At 43.5% G+C, this 17,938-nt stretch overlaps 1 protein-coding gene across 1 annotated transcript; it reads right to left on the bottom strand.

Annotated features, from left to right (window-relative positions):
- Window positions 1–3,384: 3,384 nt before the first annotated feature.
- On the bottom strand, window positions 3,385–11,585 carry LOC116685568 (uncharacterized; the record flags this gene model as incomplete). Its single annotated transcript, XM_032510564.1, has 6 exons — window positions 3,385–3,506; window positions 6,620–6,802; window positions 8,082–8,243; window positions 8,563–8,620; window positions 8,706–8,852; window positions 11,451–11,585. Coding segments are annotated over 6 exons (807 nt in total), but the record flags the coding sequence as incomplete, so codon positions are not given.
- Window positions 11,586–17,938: the final 6,353 nt, after the last annotated feature.

The raw sequence follows: 17,938 nt of genomic DNA, 5'->3' as shown, positions 1-17,938 counted from the left end.
ATAACTGTAAATATATAACGGGTCAGATGTATATAACTGTAAATATACAACGTCAGATGTATATAACTGTAAAACATATAACTGTAAAATATATAACGTCAGATGTATATAACTGTAAATATATATAATTGTAAATATATAAACTGTCAGATGTATTTAACTGTAAATATTATAACTGTAAATATATAACGCTCAGATGTTTATAACTTTGAATATATAACTGTCAGATGTATATAAAACTGTAACATATAACTGTAAATATATAACTGTCAGATGTATATAACTGTAAATTATATAACTGAAATAATATAACTGTCAGATGTATTTAACTGTAAATATATAACTGTAAATATATATAACTGTCAGATGTATCTATCTGTAAATGTATAACTGTAAATATATAACGGTCAGATGTATATAACTGTAATATTACAAAACTTCAGATGTATATAACGTAAACATATAACTTGTAAATATATAACGTCAGATGTATATAACTGTAAATATATATAATGTAAATATATATAACTGTCAGATGTATCTAACTGTAAATGTATAACTGTAAATATATAACGGTCAGATGTATATAACTGTAATATACAACGTCAGATGTATATAACTGTAAACATATAACTGTAAATATATAACGTCAGATGTATATAACTGTAAACATATAACTGTAAAAGTTTAAACGGTCAGATGTATATAACTGTAAATATATAACGGTCAGCTGTATAAACTGTAAATATATAACTGTAAATATATAACGTCAGATGTATATAACTGTAAACATATACTGTAAAAGTTAAACGGTCAGATGTATATAACTGTAAACATATCACTGTCAGATATAGAACTGTAAATATATAACGTCAGATGTATATAACTGTAAATATATAACTGTCAGATGTCTATAAATTTAAATATATACCTGTCAGATGTATATAACTTTAAATATATACACTGTCAGATGTATATAACTCTAAATATATAACTGTAAATATATAACTGTCAGATGTATATAACTGTAAATATTGGTCAGATGTATATAACTGTAAATATATAACTTTCAGATATATATAACTATAAATATATAACGGTCAGATGTATATAACTGTCAATATATAACGCTCAGAGTATATAACTGTAAATATAAACGCTCAGATGTATATAACTTTAAATATAACTGTCATGATATATATAACTGTAAATATATAAGTGTATAATATATAACGCTCAGATGTATATAACTTTAAATATATAACTGTAAATATATAACGCTCAGATGTATATAACTTTAAATATATAACTGTCAGATGTATATAACTGTAATATATAACTGTCAGGTGGATATTAACTGTAAATATATAACTGTAAATATATAACGCTCAGATGTATATACTTTAAATATATAACTGTCAGATGTATGTAACTGTAAAAATATAACGGTCAGATGCATAGAACTGTAAATATATAACTGTAAATATATAACTGTCAGATGTATATAACTGTAAATAATAACTGTCAGATGTACATATACTGTAAATATATAACTGTAAATATATAACTGTCAGATGTATATAACTGTAAATATATATATCTGCACATATATAACTGTAAATATATACTGTAAATAGATAACCGTCAGATCTATATAACTATAAATTGTAACTGTCAGATGTATATAACTGTGAATATATAACTGTCAGATATATATAACTATAAAAATATAACTGTCCGATGTATATAACTGTTGAATATATAACTGTCAGGTGTATATAACTGTAAATATATAACTGACAGATGTATATAACTGTAAATATATAACTGTTAGATATATATAACTGTAAGTATATAAACATTCCCGAGTGTTTCATATCTAACTCAGCTTTCTCTCCCAGAGCGATGTGTGAAGAGATCTTTTGGGCTGAAGCGTAAAATGTGATGTTTATTTTCTAAAATTCCTCAAATCTCTTTTAAAAAAACCTTAAGTTGTGATTCGTTGCTCGAGTTGTTTCAGTGCTTGACTTTAAAAAGTTTTGTAATTTATGATAAAAAACAGTCAATAAACCGTCTGAGATGATGTTTTGTCCTGTCTTTATTTCTTCTATGGCCACTAGAGGGCGCCGTCACTAGAAAGTCAGAATGATACTGGGAGATACCACATTGGGGGGGGGGGGGGGGGGGGGAGTGTCTGTAGGTACAGTTATAACACAGAGCAGTATCATAGTGTAGTGTGTAGTATAATGAAGTTTACAGTAACACTCACATCTTGATACTCGGTCTTTGTCTCAATCAGTTTCATTCCTTCAGGAAGATAAGGAATCGGGAACCCTTCTCTACCAGTCTACACACACACACACACACACCACACACACACACACACACAAACAGACACACACATTCACACACACACAACAGACACACACATACACACACACAAAACAGACACAAAACACACACACACACACACACAGACAAACACACACACACACACACACACACACACCACACAAACAGACACACACATACACACACACAAAAAAGACACACAAAACACACACACCACACACACACACACAGACAAACACACACAGACACATACACACCACACAGAGGCAGATTAACGTGTATATTATCCCCTTTAAATTAGTTACCATTATTTTTATTATTATTATTATAGTATCAGTACTTACACTTAGCGATTGTTGGAATAATTTTGCCACCAATGAACGCCTGCACAGAAAAACACAAACATGTACAATAGCTACTGGTTTACAGCTGCTGGCCAATCAGAGCGCTTGAATGCTGCACAGGCCTTGGTGAGACTATTACTACTATTATTACTACAATTACTATTAATATTATTAAAATGTGGACAGTGAACATGGGACGGCACTTTGGTCCAAACAGAAACACAGAGGAAGCTTTCTTACAACAGCTTTTCCTGTTAGGGTTCCAGGTTTGGCTTACAGCTGAAACCACACACACACACACACACACACCACACACCCATACACAAACACACACACACACCACAACACACCACACAGATACACACACACAACACACCACACACACACACACACACACACACACCACAGAGTGAGTGCTCCTGTTATAAACACCATGATGATATGATGGAGGAGAGTGAGTTACTTGGAGCTCAGCGCCTTAAGAAGTGACCAGTCGAGAAGCAGACGGCGACCTTCCACTTTGACCTTTACGTCTTTAAAGTGACACTCCTGCAGGAGACAGCAGAGTCATTCTCTCAGACTGGGAACCTGTGATTGGCGGTTCATCTTTCCACCAACGTTAGTCTGACGACTGAGGAACATCACAGATGGAGCATATACATGTATATATATATCTGCGTGTGCTCACCTGGGGAGGGGGGGGGGTGGTGGCTGGACCAGAGACTGGGCGGTGAACTCCACCTTGATGGATAACCCCCCCACGTTGAGGGTGATGTCTGGCTCCTTAGTGAGCTTCACTAGGAGAGGACCCTTCGGTAGTTATGAGATAGCATCATGGAGAGAACAGAACCACACAGAGACTGAGACCAATGTGTGATCATTATCATATTATTATTATTATTATTATTATTATTATTATTATTATTATTATTATTATTATAGAAACGGTTTGTGTGTTTCTGCTTACCCTAGGCAAGTCCACTTGGTTTAGAAGGAATTGAAAGAAAAAATTAACCTGTTAAGAAAGAACGGGGGGGGGGGGGGGGGGGGGGGGAGGGGAGGAGCATTATACCTCAAACCAGTCTGTTATGGTTTTGGTGTTTTTATTAATTATGGTAGTTTGTTTTTCCTGTGTTATTGTATGGTATTGTTGGTCTTGTCTTGTTTTTCTTGTCGTTCTCCCATTTAATGTCTGTAGTTTTGTTTCCGTTTTTATTTTGAAGTCTAGTCTCTGTCTCTTCCTGTCTTTAGTTTTACTTCCTTGGTTTTTCCCGCTCTCGTGATTACCTGATGTTTTCCACCTCTGTCCCTGCCCTCCTGTCCCCTGCCCCTTGTACACCGTTACCCGTACCCTGTTATCCTCTACCCCGTTAATCCTCTACCCGTTACCTGTTACCACGTTACCTGTACTCCTCTACCCCGTACCTCGGTACCCCGTTACCCCGTTACTCCTTACCCCGTTACCTCGTACTACTCTACCCGTTACCTCGTTACCCCGTTACTCCTCTACCCCGTTACTCCTCTACCCCGTTACCTTGTTACCCGTTACCCTGTTACTCCTCTACCCCGTTACCTCGTTACCCCGTTACCCGTACTCTCTAACCCCGTTACCTCGTTACTCCCTACCCCGTTACCTCGTTACCCCGTTACCCTCTACCCCGTTACCTCATTCCCGCTACCCCGTTACCTTGACCTTGTTACCCCTCCTACCCCGTTACCTTGTTCCCCGTTACCTCGTTACCTCGTACTCCTCTACCCCGTTACCTCGTTACCCCCGTTACCCCGTTACTCTCTACCCGTTACCCTGTTACTCCCTACCACCCCCCGTTACCTCGTTACCCCGTTACTCCTCTACCCCGTACCTCGTACCCCGTTACTCCTCTACCCTTTACCTCGTACCCCGTTACCCGTACCTTGTTACCTTGTTACCTCCTACCCCGTTACCTTGTTCCCTCGTTACCTCGTTACCTCGTTACCCCGTTACCCGTTACCTTGTTCCTCGTTCCCGCGTTCTCGTCCCTCGTTACCCCGTTACTCCTCTACCCCGTTACCTCGTTACCACGTTACCCTGTTACTCCTCTACCCCGTTACCTCGTTACCTCGTTACTCCTCTACCCCGTTACCTCGTTACCCCGCTACCCCGTTACCTTGTTACCTCCTACCCCGTTACCTTGTTCCCTCGTTACCTTGTTACCTCGTTCCCTCGTTACCTCGTTACCTCGTTCCCTCGTTCCCTCGTTACCCCGTTACTCCTCTACCCCGTTACCCCGTTACCCCGTTACTCCTCTACCCCGTTACCTCGTTACCCCGTTACTCCTCTACCCCGTTACCTCGTTACCCCGTTACTCCTCTACCCCGTTACCCCGTTACCCCGTTACTCCTCTACCCCGTTACCTCGTGTATGTATGTCTGTGCTTCCCTCGTCTCTTCCCAGATCCTTGTGTCAGTCTTTGTGTCCGTCTTGTGGTGTTCCTGTTTTTGGTTTTATTTTCTTTGTTCTCTCCTTGGACTTCTTGAGATTTTCGATGTTTGGATTTTTGTGTTATTGGATCCCTGTTCTTGTTTGGACTTTTTTTGCTATTAAATTTCCTACTCTCCTGCCTACCAGTCCGTCTCCTGCCTACCAGTCTGTCTCCTGCCTACCAGTCCGTCTCCTGCCTACCGGTCCGTCTCCTGCCTACCAGTCTGTCTCCTGCCTACCGGTCCGTCTCCTGCCTACCAGTCCGTCTCCTGCCTACCGGTCTGTCTCCTGCCTACCGGTCTGTCTCCTGCCTACCGGTCCGTCTCCTGCCTACCGGTCCGTCTCCTGCCTACCAGTCTGTCTCCTGCCTACCGGTCCGTCTCCTGCCTACCAGTCCGTCTCCTGCCTACCAGTCTGTCTCCTGCCTACCGGTCCGTCTCCTGCCTACCAGTCTGTCTCCTGCCTACCAGTCCGTCTCCTGCCTACCGGTCCGTCTCCTGCCTACCAGTCTGTCTCCTGCCTACCAGTCCGTCTCCTGCCTACCAGTCCGTCTCCTGCCTACCAGTCTGTCTCCTGCCTACCGGTCCGTCTCCTGCCTACCGGTCTGTCTCCTGCCTACCGGTCCGTCTCCTGCCTACCGGTCTGTCTCCTGCCTACCAGTCTGTCTCCTGCCTACCGGTCCGTCTCCTGCCTACCAGTCTGTCTCCTGCCTACCGGTCTGTCTCCTGCCTACCAGTCCGTCTCCTGCCTACCGGTCCGTCTCCTGCCTACCGGTCTGTCTCCTGCCTACCAGTCTGTCTCCTGCCTACCGGTCTGTCTCCTGCCTACCAGTCTGTCTCCTGCCTACCGGTCCGTCTCCTGCCTACCGGTCCGTCTCCTGCCTACCGGTCTGTCTCCTGCCTACCGGTCTGTCTCCTGCCTACCGGTCTGTCTCCTGCCTACCGGTCCGTCTCCTGCCTACCGGTCCGTCTCCTGCCCACCGGTCTGTCTCCTGCCTACCGGTCCGTCTCCTGCCTACCGGTCCGTCTCCTGCCTACCGGTCCGTCTCCTGCCTACCGGTCCGTCTCCTGCCTACCGGTCCGTCTCCTGCCCACCGGTCTGTCTCCTGCCTACCGGTCCGTCTCCTGCCTACCAGTCTGTCTCTTGCCTTCCGGTCCGTCTCCTGCCTACCAGTCTGTCTCTTGCCTACCGGTCCGTCTCTGCATGTGGGTCGTCCCCATACCACAACCCTGTCTATCTCATTGATCCGTACAGTTGTTCCACCGCAGCGTTCTCCATTACAGTTTTTTCGGTTGCTAAGCGACAGTGGGCACAACTGAAGCCACACGTGAAAACCTCAAACTACAGTCTGCACTACCAACAGTCACCTGATCTACACTGGGGTTTAGCAATAGTAACAGTGACAGTCACTGGGACACAGAGTTACCCTCTGAGGGGGTGTCAGGGGGTTTCAGGTTCTCACCTCCAAACTGTCCAGTTGAAAAGGGCCGTGGTTGTAGAGCGCCCAGCCGGCGGTTTTGAACAGGTCTACAGAGACGCCCACGTACGCCATCTGGTCACTCTCGGTTAACACCGGCACCACCCCTGTAGTTGGTAAAGCAGGGATTTCGGGATCCTTCATGGTGTGGTCATAGAGAATCACCCCCTGAAACACAGACCAGACCATCACACCCTGGACACAGACCAGACCATCACACCCTGAACAGACCAGACCATCACACCCTGAAACACAGACCAGACCATCACACCCTGAAACATAGACCAGACCATCACACCCTGAAACATAGACCAGACCATCACCCCCTGGACACAGACCAGACCATCACACCCTGAAACACAGACCAGACCATCACACCCTGAAACATAGACCAGACCATCACACCCTGAACACAGACCAGACCATCACACCCTGAAACACAGACCAGACCATCACACCCTGAAACATAGACCAGACCATCACACCCTGAACACAGACCAGACCATCACACCCTGAACACAGACCAGACCATCACACCCTGAAACATAGACCAGACCATCACACCCTGAACACAGACCAGACCATCACACCCTGAACACAGACCAGACCATCACACCCTGAAACACAGACCAGACCATCACACCCTGAAACACAGACCAGACCATCACACCCTGAACACAGACCAGACCATCACACCCTGAACACAGACCAGACCATCACACCCTGAAACACAGACCAGACCATCACACCCTGAACAGACCAGACCATCACACCCTGAAACACAGACCAGACCATCACACCTTTTTCCAATATTATTGTCACTTTTTCCAACATTTTTATCAGTTTTTCCAACATTATTGTCACTTTTTCACTTTTCCAACATTATTGTCACTTTTTCATTGTTTTGGGTGCTTTTTTTAATGTTGTTTGAAATTTTGATTGTATTTAATTTTCAGCGGCCCATTTATTGTGCAAAAAAATAATTAAATAACTGAAAACGGGAGATGAAGGTTAAAAGTCACAAAACAGTTTATATGATGATATTATTAAGATGTTATTAGTTTTATATGCTACTATTATTAAGATGTTATTAGTTTTACATGATGATATTATTAAGATGTTATTAGTTTTATATGCTACTATTATTAAGATGTTATTAGTTTTACATGATGATATTATTAAGATGTTCTTAATGATATTATTAAGATGTTATTAATGATATTATTAAGATGTTATTAGTTTTACATGATGATATTATTAAGATGTTATTAGTTTTATATGCTACTATTATTAAGATGTTATTAGTTTTACATAATGATATTATTAAGATGTTATTAATGATATTATTAAGATGTTATTAGTTCCATATAATGATATTATTAAGATGTTATTAATAATATTATTATGATGGTATTAGTTTGTATTAAGATGTTATTGAGTCTCTTACTGTGAAAGGGACGTCGAGGCTGTTGGACGTCACCGTGACGTCTCCGCTCAGAGCGTAGTGGAGGTTGATGTTTTCGTCTTTGATCAACGTTGTCTCCATGGCAACGCCACTCAAGAAGGTGTTTACACGAGGGACACCAAACTTCCTTATAACAGGACAGAGCTGCAGACAGACAGACATGAGACAGAGAGTGACGGAGACACTGAGTCTGCCCCTAATCCTGCAGGTCCAGGACCCATGGACCCGGTCTGCACCTAATCCTGCAGGTCCAGGACCCATGGACCCGGTCTGCTCCTAATCCTGCAGGTTCAGGACCCATGGACCCGGTCTGCACCTAATCCTGCAGGTCCAGGACCCATGGACCCGGTCTGCTCGAAATCCTGCAGGTTCAGGACCCATGGACCCGGTCTGCTCCTAATCCTGCAGGTTCAGGACCCATGGACCCGGTTGGGTTCTGATAAAGACTGACGGAGAAACTAACCTTAGAGATGAACCAATCCTTGATTTGTTGTTTCAACTGAGCAGCGCTCAGCGCCAACCTGAAACACAAGGAGAACAATCAATCAATCAGTGGGTCATCATCCCGCCCCCAGAACTACAGACTCAGCTGATTGGCTGCTGTACCCCACTAATCCGTTGGTGTCCACCCGGAGGCGGTCCGCCTGGATCTGACATCCCGAGTCTCCAGGCAGCAGCTCGAGTCCCAGATGTCCTTCGTGTTGGATCAGTCTCACTCCGATGGTGATGTGGACCTTTTTTCCTGTTACTTCCCTGAAAACACGACAGACATCACACACACATCAGACATCACACATATGTAAATTTATATATATATATATACATACATACATATATATATACATACATACATTTATATATACATGCATATATATACATACATATATATACATACATACATATATATACATACATACATATATATACATACATACATACATACATACATACACACATATACATACATACATACATATATATACATACATACATATATATACACACACACACACACACACACATATGTACACACACATACATATATACACACCTACAAGGCCTAATCTAAAAAATCCGGACAAATCTACTTTAATCGATTTGACTCTAACAAATGTCCCTCATACATTTTTATCTATGGGTGTCTTTAGTAACGATCTGAGTGATCATTGTGTTATTTCTGTGTTATTGTGTTATTTATGTATAGGCCTGTTGTCTGACGTGGAACTTGCCTGGACACTTTTTAAGGAGAATTTTGAGAAAATTGTAAATAAGCATGCTCCTTGGAGAAAGCCTAGAGTGAAGGGACGGGAAAACCTTTGGTTTCCACCAGAGTTGTCAGACATTATTCATCAGCAAAATGTGGCGACGGATAAAGCTAGAAATGGTGATTCTGTCACGGACAGGTCCATTTTCAGACAACTAAGAAACAAATGTACCTCTGTTATTAAAAAGGCTAAATCAGAATATTATTTATCAGTTACTAGTGAAAATCTCAATAATCCACAGACATTTTGGAAAGTCACCAAGTCTCTTACTGTAAATAAGAGTAATGAAGCCCTCTCAAAATCTGTTTTAAAACCTCTCTCCCGGTCTACGACAGAGCTGAAGTCTTAAACTGCTTCAATAAGCATTTTGTATCAGTTGGTTCTGTGTCTGAGTGGCCAGGACTAGTCCCTGTCCCCCATCACAGACTCCCCAGGGTTTTCTGGAGAGTCTTTTAACTTTGCTTCTTTTACGGTACAGCAGGTGCATAGAGCTCTTAAAGCATTGGACCACAGAAAACCACCTGGACCAGGTTTAATAGAGCCTTATTTTTTGAAAAAGGCGGCTGATTTTGTTGCAGAGTCCCTTACAATTCTTTTTAATTTGTCAATTCAAAACAACGAAATACCATCAGTTTGGAAGTCAGCTTTTGTTATTCCCTTGTTTAAAGGAGGTGGTCCAGCAGTTTTAACTAACTATCGGCCTACATCTAATTTATGTGTTTTGTCAAAAGTTTTGGAATCCCTAGTTTCAGACCAAATAAAAGAGTTTTTATACTCAAATGAACTTCTTTCTAAACTGCAATCAGGCTTCAGGAAAAAGCACAGCACCATTACTGGTGTTACAAAAGTAATAAATGACGTACTTGTCGCCCATGATAAAAAGCAATTCTGTGCATCACTTTTTCTTGATTTGTCGAAAGCATTTGACACGGTGGACCATGCTGTTTTAAAGCATTTGACACGGTGGACCATGCTGTTTTAAAGCATTTGACACGGTGGACCATGCTGTTTTAAAGCATTTGACCCAGTGGACCATGCTGTTTTAAAGCATAGGCTTCTTTGTCTGGGACTGTCTGATTGGGCAGTTTCCTGGTTCATTAATTATTTGAGTGACAGGACTCAGTGTATAAAATGTTCTGCATTAGTGAAGGTCCACAAGGGGGTGCCACAAGGTTCATTATTGGGTCCTCTCTTGTTTATTATGTATATAAATGACCTGGGCCTAAATGTCTCGGATGCTAATATGCATTTCTATGCCGATGACAGGATTATTTATTGTTTTGGATCGTCCCCAGCTAAAGCGGTTGAGTCTCCGCAGAAAGCTTTTGATGTGGTTCAACACACAAGTTCTCAAGTTCCTCCTTCTGTGTTTACTTTGACTGGAAATGTCCTAGAGGTGGTTCATTCTTATAAGTACTTGGGCATTTGGCTAGATGATGCCCTCTCTTTTAAGCCTCATATAGACAAACTTGTGAAAAAACTTAAACTCAAATTGTCCTTTTTCTTTCGAAATAAATTTTGTTTTTGTTTTAAAGCAAAAAAGCAGCTAGTCACTGCAACATTTTTATCTGTCTTAGATTATGGTGATATGGTGTATGGGACTGCCTCAGCACAGTGTCTGCATAAGATGGACACTGTGGACCATGCGTCTCTGAGATTTATTACAAATTGTAAAAATCTAACCCATCATTGTGTTCCAGAGTGGGATGGCCACCGCTGTCCAACAGGAGATCAGGGCATTGGCATATTTTAATCTATAAGGCCATGCTAGGTCTGTTGCCATCCTACATCAGTAGTTTGATCACATGGAGAAGTGTTGGTTCCTATTCATTGAGATCCAATGATCTCTTGCTGCTCTTTGTTCCATTTGCCCGTACTAATCTGGGAAAAAGGGTTTTTGACTCCACCGATCCTTCTGCATGGAACTCTTTGCAAAAAGACTTGAAATTATCTGAATAAATGTAAATATAATTATCTGAATTATAAAAATATATGTAAATATATATATATATATATATATATATATATATATATATATATATAATATATATACAGTATATTTATATATATAACCCTTCATACGTACGCCAAGGGCCGGGCAGGGTCTCGGGAGTAGGATGCAGTGAAGCTCAGGTCCCTGAATTCAAACTGAAGACCTGAACCCGTCAGGAACCGGACCACGATGTTGTTCTGGTCCACGTCCAGACGGGTCAGTGTCAACCTGCAGATATGAAAATATTAAGAAAGAAAGAACCAAAAATATGAGTGAGAAAATCATTTAAAAGAGGGGAAAACAAAGAATAGAACAGGAATAATATAATAATAACAATAGTAATAATAATAATAATAATAATAATAATAATATAAAAATAATAACAACAATAATAATAGTAATAAAACAAAAAAATTATAATAAGAAAAACTAAAAATAATTATTTTATTTTATTTTATTTTATTTATAGTATCAATTCATAACCAGAGTTATCTGAAGACCCTTTACAGATAGAGTAGGTCTAGACCAGATAGACCAGGTCTAGACCAGATAGACCAGGTCTAGACCACACTCCAGAATTTACAAGGACCCAACAGGTCTAGTAGTTTCCTCCAGAGCAGCAACAGGGCCACAGTGGAGAGGAAAAACTCCTTTTAGGCAGAAACCTGGGACAGACCCAGGCCCAGACCCAGGCCCAGACCCAGGCCCAGACCCAGACCCAGACCCAGGCCCAGACCCAGGCCCAGACCCAGGCCCAGACCCAGACCCAGACCCAGGCCCAGACCGAGGCCCAGACCCAGACCCAGGCGTGGAAATAACAAAAATAGAAAAATTAGTAGTTTGTAGCAGTTCTTTGTAGTAGTTCATGGCATAGCAGGACGCTGTGGGCATTACAAGGCCCAGCAGGACGTAGCAGGACGTAGCAGGACGTAGCAGGACGTAGCAGAACGTAGCAGGACGTAGCAGGACGTAGCGGAACATGGAGCGGGACCATGGCAACAGCTGCTACCATGATTTTGGAGCATCCCTGATCCGAGGGAACATGCTGGGGAAAAAAGAACATAAGGACTCCCCAGAGCTAGGATAGTAACTAGGTTAGTAACTAGGGTAGTAACCAAGAGAGACAGGGTAAAGAGAGGAGCCTGGTCGGATTAGAACTCTCCCCAACCGGATCACATCAGGCTAGAACTCTCCCCAACCGGATCACATCAGGCTAGAACTCTCCCCAACCGGATCACATCAGGCTAGAACTCTCCCCAACCGGATCACATCAGACTAGAACTCTCCCCAACCGGATCACATCCGGCTAGAACTCTCCCCAACTGGATCAGATCAGGCTAGAACTCTTCCCAGCCGGATCACATCAGGCTAGAACTCTCCCCAACCGGATCACATCAGGCTAGAACTCTCCCCAACCGGATCACATCAGGCTAGAACTCTCCCCAACCTGATCACATCAGGCTAGAACTCTCCCCAACCGGATCGGGCTGTATGCCAAGTCTCCCTTTAGTTTATTATATGCTTGATTATATGATAGATAAATCTGACAACTATGACGAGAAGCAGGTGGGCCGGGTTAGGTGGACGCTGCAACTCCTCACTCCCTAACAATATTCGATTCAATTTAATTTATATAGTACTAAATCACAACAACTGTTATCTCTTTGCACTTTTCATAGATGAGCAGGTCTAGACCGTACTCTGTGATGTTATAGAGAGGTGCTCAGTGCATCATGGGAAGTCTCCCAGCAGTCTAGGCTTATAGCAGCGTGACTAAGGGATGGTTCAGGACTTTCCTGAGCCAGCCCTAACTATAAGCTCTATCAAAGAGGAAAGTCTTAAGCCTAACGCTCTGGTCCCTGGCCCCAGACTGGAACCTGGTTCCACAGGAGAGGAGCCTGATAGCTGAACGCTCTGGTCCCTGGCCCCAGACTGGAACCTGGTTCCACAGGAGAGGAGCCTGGTAGCTGAACGCTCTGGTCCCTGGCCCCAGACTGGAACCTGGTTCCACAGGAGAGGAGCCTGATAGCTGAAAGCTCTGGTCCCTGGACCCAGACTGGAACCTGGTTCCACAGGAGAGGAGCCTGATAGCTGAACGCTCTGGTCCCTGGACCCAGACTGGAACCTGGTTCCACAGGAGAGGAGCCTGATAGCTGAACGCTCTGGTCCCTGGCCCCAGACTGGAACCTGGTTCCACAGGAGAGGAGCCTGATAGCTGAACGCTCTGGTCCCTGGCCCCAGACTGGAACCTGGTTCCACAGGAGAGGAGCCTGGTAGCTGAACGCTCTGGTCCCTGGCCCCAGACTGGAACCTGGTTCCACAGGAGAGGAGCCTGATAGCTGAAAGCTCTGGTCCCTGGACCCAGACTGGAACCTGGTTCCACAGGAGAGGAGCCTGATAGCTGAACGCTCTGGTCCCTGGACCCAGACTGGAACCTGGTTCCACAGGAGAGGAGCCTGATAGCTGAACGCTCTGGTCCCTGGCCCCAGACTGGAACCTGGTTCCACAGGAGAGGAGCCTGATAGCTGAACGCTCTGGTCCCTGGCCCCAGACTGGAACCTGGTTCCACAGGAGAGGAGCCTGATAGCTGAACGCTCTGGTCCCTGGACCCAGACTGGAACCTGGTTCCACAGGAGAGGAGCCTGATAGCTGAACGCTCTGGTCCCTGGCCCAGACTGGAACCTGGTTCCACAGGAGAGGAGCCTGATAGCTGAACGCTCTGGTCCCTGGCCCCAGACTGGAACCTGGTTCCACAGGAGAGGAGCCTGATAGCTGAACGCTCTGGTCCCTGGACCCAGACTGGAACCTGGTTCCACAGGAGAGGAGCCTGATAGCTGAACGCTCTGGTCCCTGGACCCAGACTGGAACCTGGTTCCACAGGAGAGGAGCCTGATAGCTGAACGCTCTGGTCCCTGGACCCAGACTGGAACCTGGTTCCACAGGAGAGGAGCCTGATAGCTGAACGCTCTGGTCCCTGGACCCAGACTGGAACCTGGTTCCACAGGAGAGGAGCCTGATAGCTGAACGCTCTGGTCCCTGGACCCAGACTGGAACCTGGTTCCACAGGAGAGGAGCCTGATAGCTGAACGCTCTGGTCCCTGGACCCAGACTGGAACCTGGTTCCACAGGAGAGGAGCCTGATAGCTGAACGCTCTGGCTCCCGTTTACTTTTAGAGACTCTAGGAACCACCAGTAACCTGCATTCTGGGAGCGTAATGCTCTTGTAGGGTTTAAGTACTAGGAGCTCTTTATGGCGTTTTTCACTGATGGTAACAGCTGCCTTTTGGTTCCGGCTGGCTGGTACAGCTCGCCTGGCTCTCTCATTGCAGCCGCTGTCTTTCCATTGCCGGAGATTAGTAAAGCTCAGCTGGCTGGTCACCATAGCACGCGTGATGACGTAATTTTCAGCGCGACTCACAACAGCACGTCCGTTACTCGCCACAGCCAGAAGAAATGTTTTGTTTCAAAAGAAGCTGAAGGAAGCAAAAACTCGCACGCTAAAAAAAACGGGAGTTTGGGAATTCTGACGGAGTTCAGACGTCCCATGACTACAGCTAAAGGTATAAGTTAATCTTTTCCTGGTAACGTTTCTAACATCTGCATGTGTTCAGCGTCGCAGTCAGTATTTACTATACGCTATATAAAGTACATGAACTTTAACAACATGACTACACCCAACATGTCTGCTGTGGACTGTTTGTGTTCCAGAGCATTCACGCTTTGCAAACTCGCCGCCGGCAGACCGTCGGGTGGGCGAGGTCTGGTGAGCTTCCGAAGCCTGGTTCTGGTTTGGTTCTGGTTCTGGTTCTGACCTGCTGGGCTGTGTAAATCTTTATGAGTCACGGAGAGGCTTATGACAACGACGGGAATGCCTGGGACAGCAGAGCCGGGGGGGGGGGCGGGGGGACGGGGGACGGGACACTGTCCCAGGGTGCAGAGGAAGAAGACCGGGAAATTGAAAAGCTAAATAAAAACTTTTGTTATATATATGTCTTGTTTTTTTAAAGTAACGGTGTGCAATATTGGAACGACATGAAGCCGCTAGTAGCCCGAACAGTTGAAAGTGATAGTGCAGAGAGTGGATAATCTGTCGGTGTCGGCTAGATTTGTTTTAAATGTCCCGTTTGTTCTGGACACACACTCCGCACTCTTGTTTGCTATAAAAGCAGTCATGAGTGTCACTCGCTTGGAACCTCGACTGAGGCAGTACTAAAAAAAGTCCCTGGTAGCAGGTCCCAGGGACTTTTTTTCGTAATAGAAAACCAAAAAAAGCGAGTAGAGCCGAGGCGAGTCAAGTAGATACCACCCCGTGGAAAACCGCCATATGATAAGATGGTGCCTGACCGTGAAGAGCTTTGTAGGTGAGAAGAAGGATTTTAAATTCTATTCTGGATTTCACAGGAAGCCAATGCAGAGAAGCTAAAACAGGAGAGATGTGGTCTCTTTTCCTGGTTCCTGTCAGAACTCCAAGATTCCTCACAGTGGTGCTGGAGGCCAGGGTATTAATATAATAAAAATAATAAAAAATAAAATAATAAATAATAATAATACAAATATCATTGTTAAAATAATAACAATACAATAAGTAATAAAATAATAAAATTAAAAAAATAGTAAAAAATAATAACCCATTATATATAAATAACAAAAAACAATAATATAACCCCTAGTAATACTCTTCTATACTACTACTAATAATACTAATAATATTATAATAACGAGTAACCCTAACCCTTGGACGGCTGGTTCGATGACGAGAATCTTCAGACAGGTCAGACCATAATCCTTCACTGCAACAACAAAAACACATACTATCCCAGTGAAGTGTCCTAATATATGTATATACATAAATAAGATATATTACAGTGGTGTGAAAAAGTGTTAGCCCCCTTCCTCATTTCCTGTTCCTTTGCATGTTTGTCACACTTAGTGTTTCGGAACATCAAACCAATTTAAACAATAGTCAAGGACAACACAAGTAAACACAAATGCAATTTGTAAATGAAGGTGGTTTATTATTAAAGGTGAAAAAAAAATCCAAACCATCATGGCCCTGTGTGAAAAGTGATTGCCCCCTAAACCTAATAACCGGTTGGGCCCCCTTAGCAGCAACAACTGCAACCAAGCGTTTGATACGTGCAATGAGGCTTTACAGCGTCCTGGAGGAATTTTGGCCCACTCATCTTTGCAGAATTGTCCTAATTCAGTTCACATTAGAGGGTTTTTGAGCATGAAAGGCCTTTTTAAGGTCATACCACAACTCTCATAGGATCCAGGTCAGGACTTTGGCTAGGCCACTCCAAAGTCTTCATTTTGTTTTTCTTCAGCCATTCGGTGGTGGACTTGCTGGTGTGTTTTAGGATCATTGTCCTGCTGCAGAACCCAAGTCGTTTAGCTTGAGTACACACAGATGGTCGGACATTCTCCTTCAGGATCTCTTGGTAGACAGCAGAATCATAGTTCCTTTTATCACGGCAAGTCTTCCAGGTCCTGAAGCAGCAAACAGCCCCAGACCATCACACTACCACCACCATATTTTACTGTTGGTATAATGTTCTTTTATGAATGCAGTGTTCCTTCTACGCCAGATATACTTGGACCACCACACCTTCCAAAGAGTTCCCTTTTGTCTCATCGGTCCACAGAATGTTGTCCCAAAAGTCTTGGGGATCATCAAGATGTGTTGTGGAGAAATTGAGACGAGCTTTGATGTTCTTTTTGCTCAGCAGTGGTCTTCTCCTTGAACTCTGCCATGCAGGCCATTTTGCCCAGTCTTTCCTGATGGTGGAGGCATGACCGCTGACCTTAACTGAGGCAAGTGAGGCCTGCAGTTCTTTGGACGTTGTTGTGGGGTCTTTTGTGACTCTGGGATGAGTCGCGCTGCTGCGCTCTTGGGGTAATTTTGGGCGGCCGGCCACTCCTGGGAAGGTTCACCATGTTCCATGTCTTCCCATTTGTGGATAATGGCTCTCACTGGGTTCGCTGATTCCCAAAGCTTTGGAAATGGCTTATAAACCCTTTCCAGACTGATAGATCTCAATTATTTCTTTCTCAATTGTTCCTGAATTTCTTTGGTCTCGGCATGATGTGTAGCTTTTAAGGATCTTCTGGTGGACCTTACTGTGTCAAGCAGCTCCTATTTAAGTGATGCCTTGACTGTGAACAGGTGTGGCAATAATCGGCCTGGGTGTGGCTAGAGAAATTGACTCAGGTGTGGACAACCACTTTAGTATGTTTTAACAAGGGGGCAGCACATTTTTCACACAGGGCCATGATGGTTTGGATTTTTTTTCACCTTTAATAATAAACACCTTCATTTACAAATTGCATTTTGTGTTTACTTGTGTTGTCCTGACTATTGTTTAAATTGGTTTGATGTTCCGAAACACTTAAGTGTGACAACATGCAAAGGAACAGGAAATGAGGAAGGGGGCAAACACTTTTCACACAACACCACTGTACATATATTAAATATATATATGTATATACATAAATATATATAATACATCTAATATATGTATATACGTAAATATAAATATATATGTACATACAATATATATAAATATATATATGTATATACA

The sequence above is a fragment of the Etheostoma spectabile genome, unplaced genomic scaffold (genome assembly GCF_008692095.1).
Source record: "Etheostoma spectabile isolate EspeVRDwgs_2016 unplaced genomic scaffold, UIUC_Espe_1.0 scaffold00570036, whole genome shotgun sequence".
NCBI classification, from domain to species: Eukaryota; Metazoa; Chordata; class Actinopteri; order Perciformes; family Percidae; genus Etheostoma; species Etheostoma spectabile.
The sequence above is the reverse complement of the archived record's forward strand: the minus strand, read 5'-3'. Positions and strand labels throughout refer to the sequence as shown.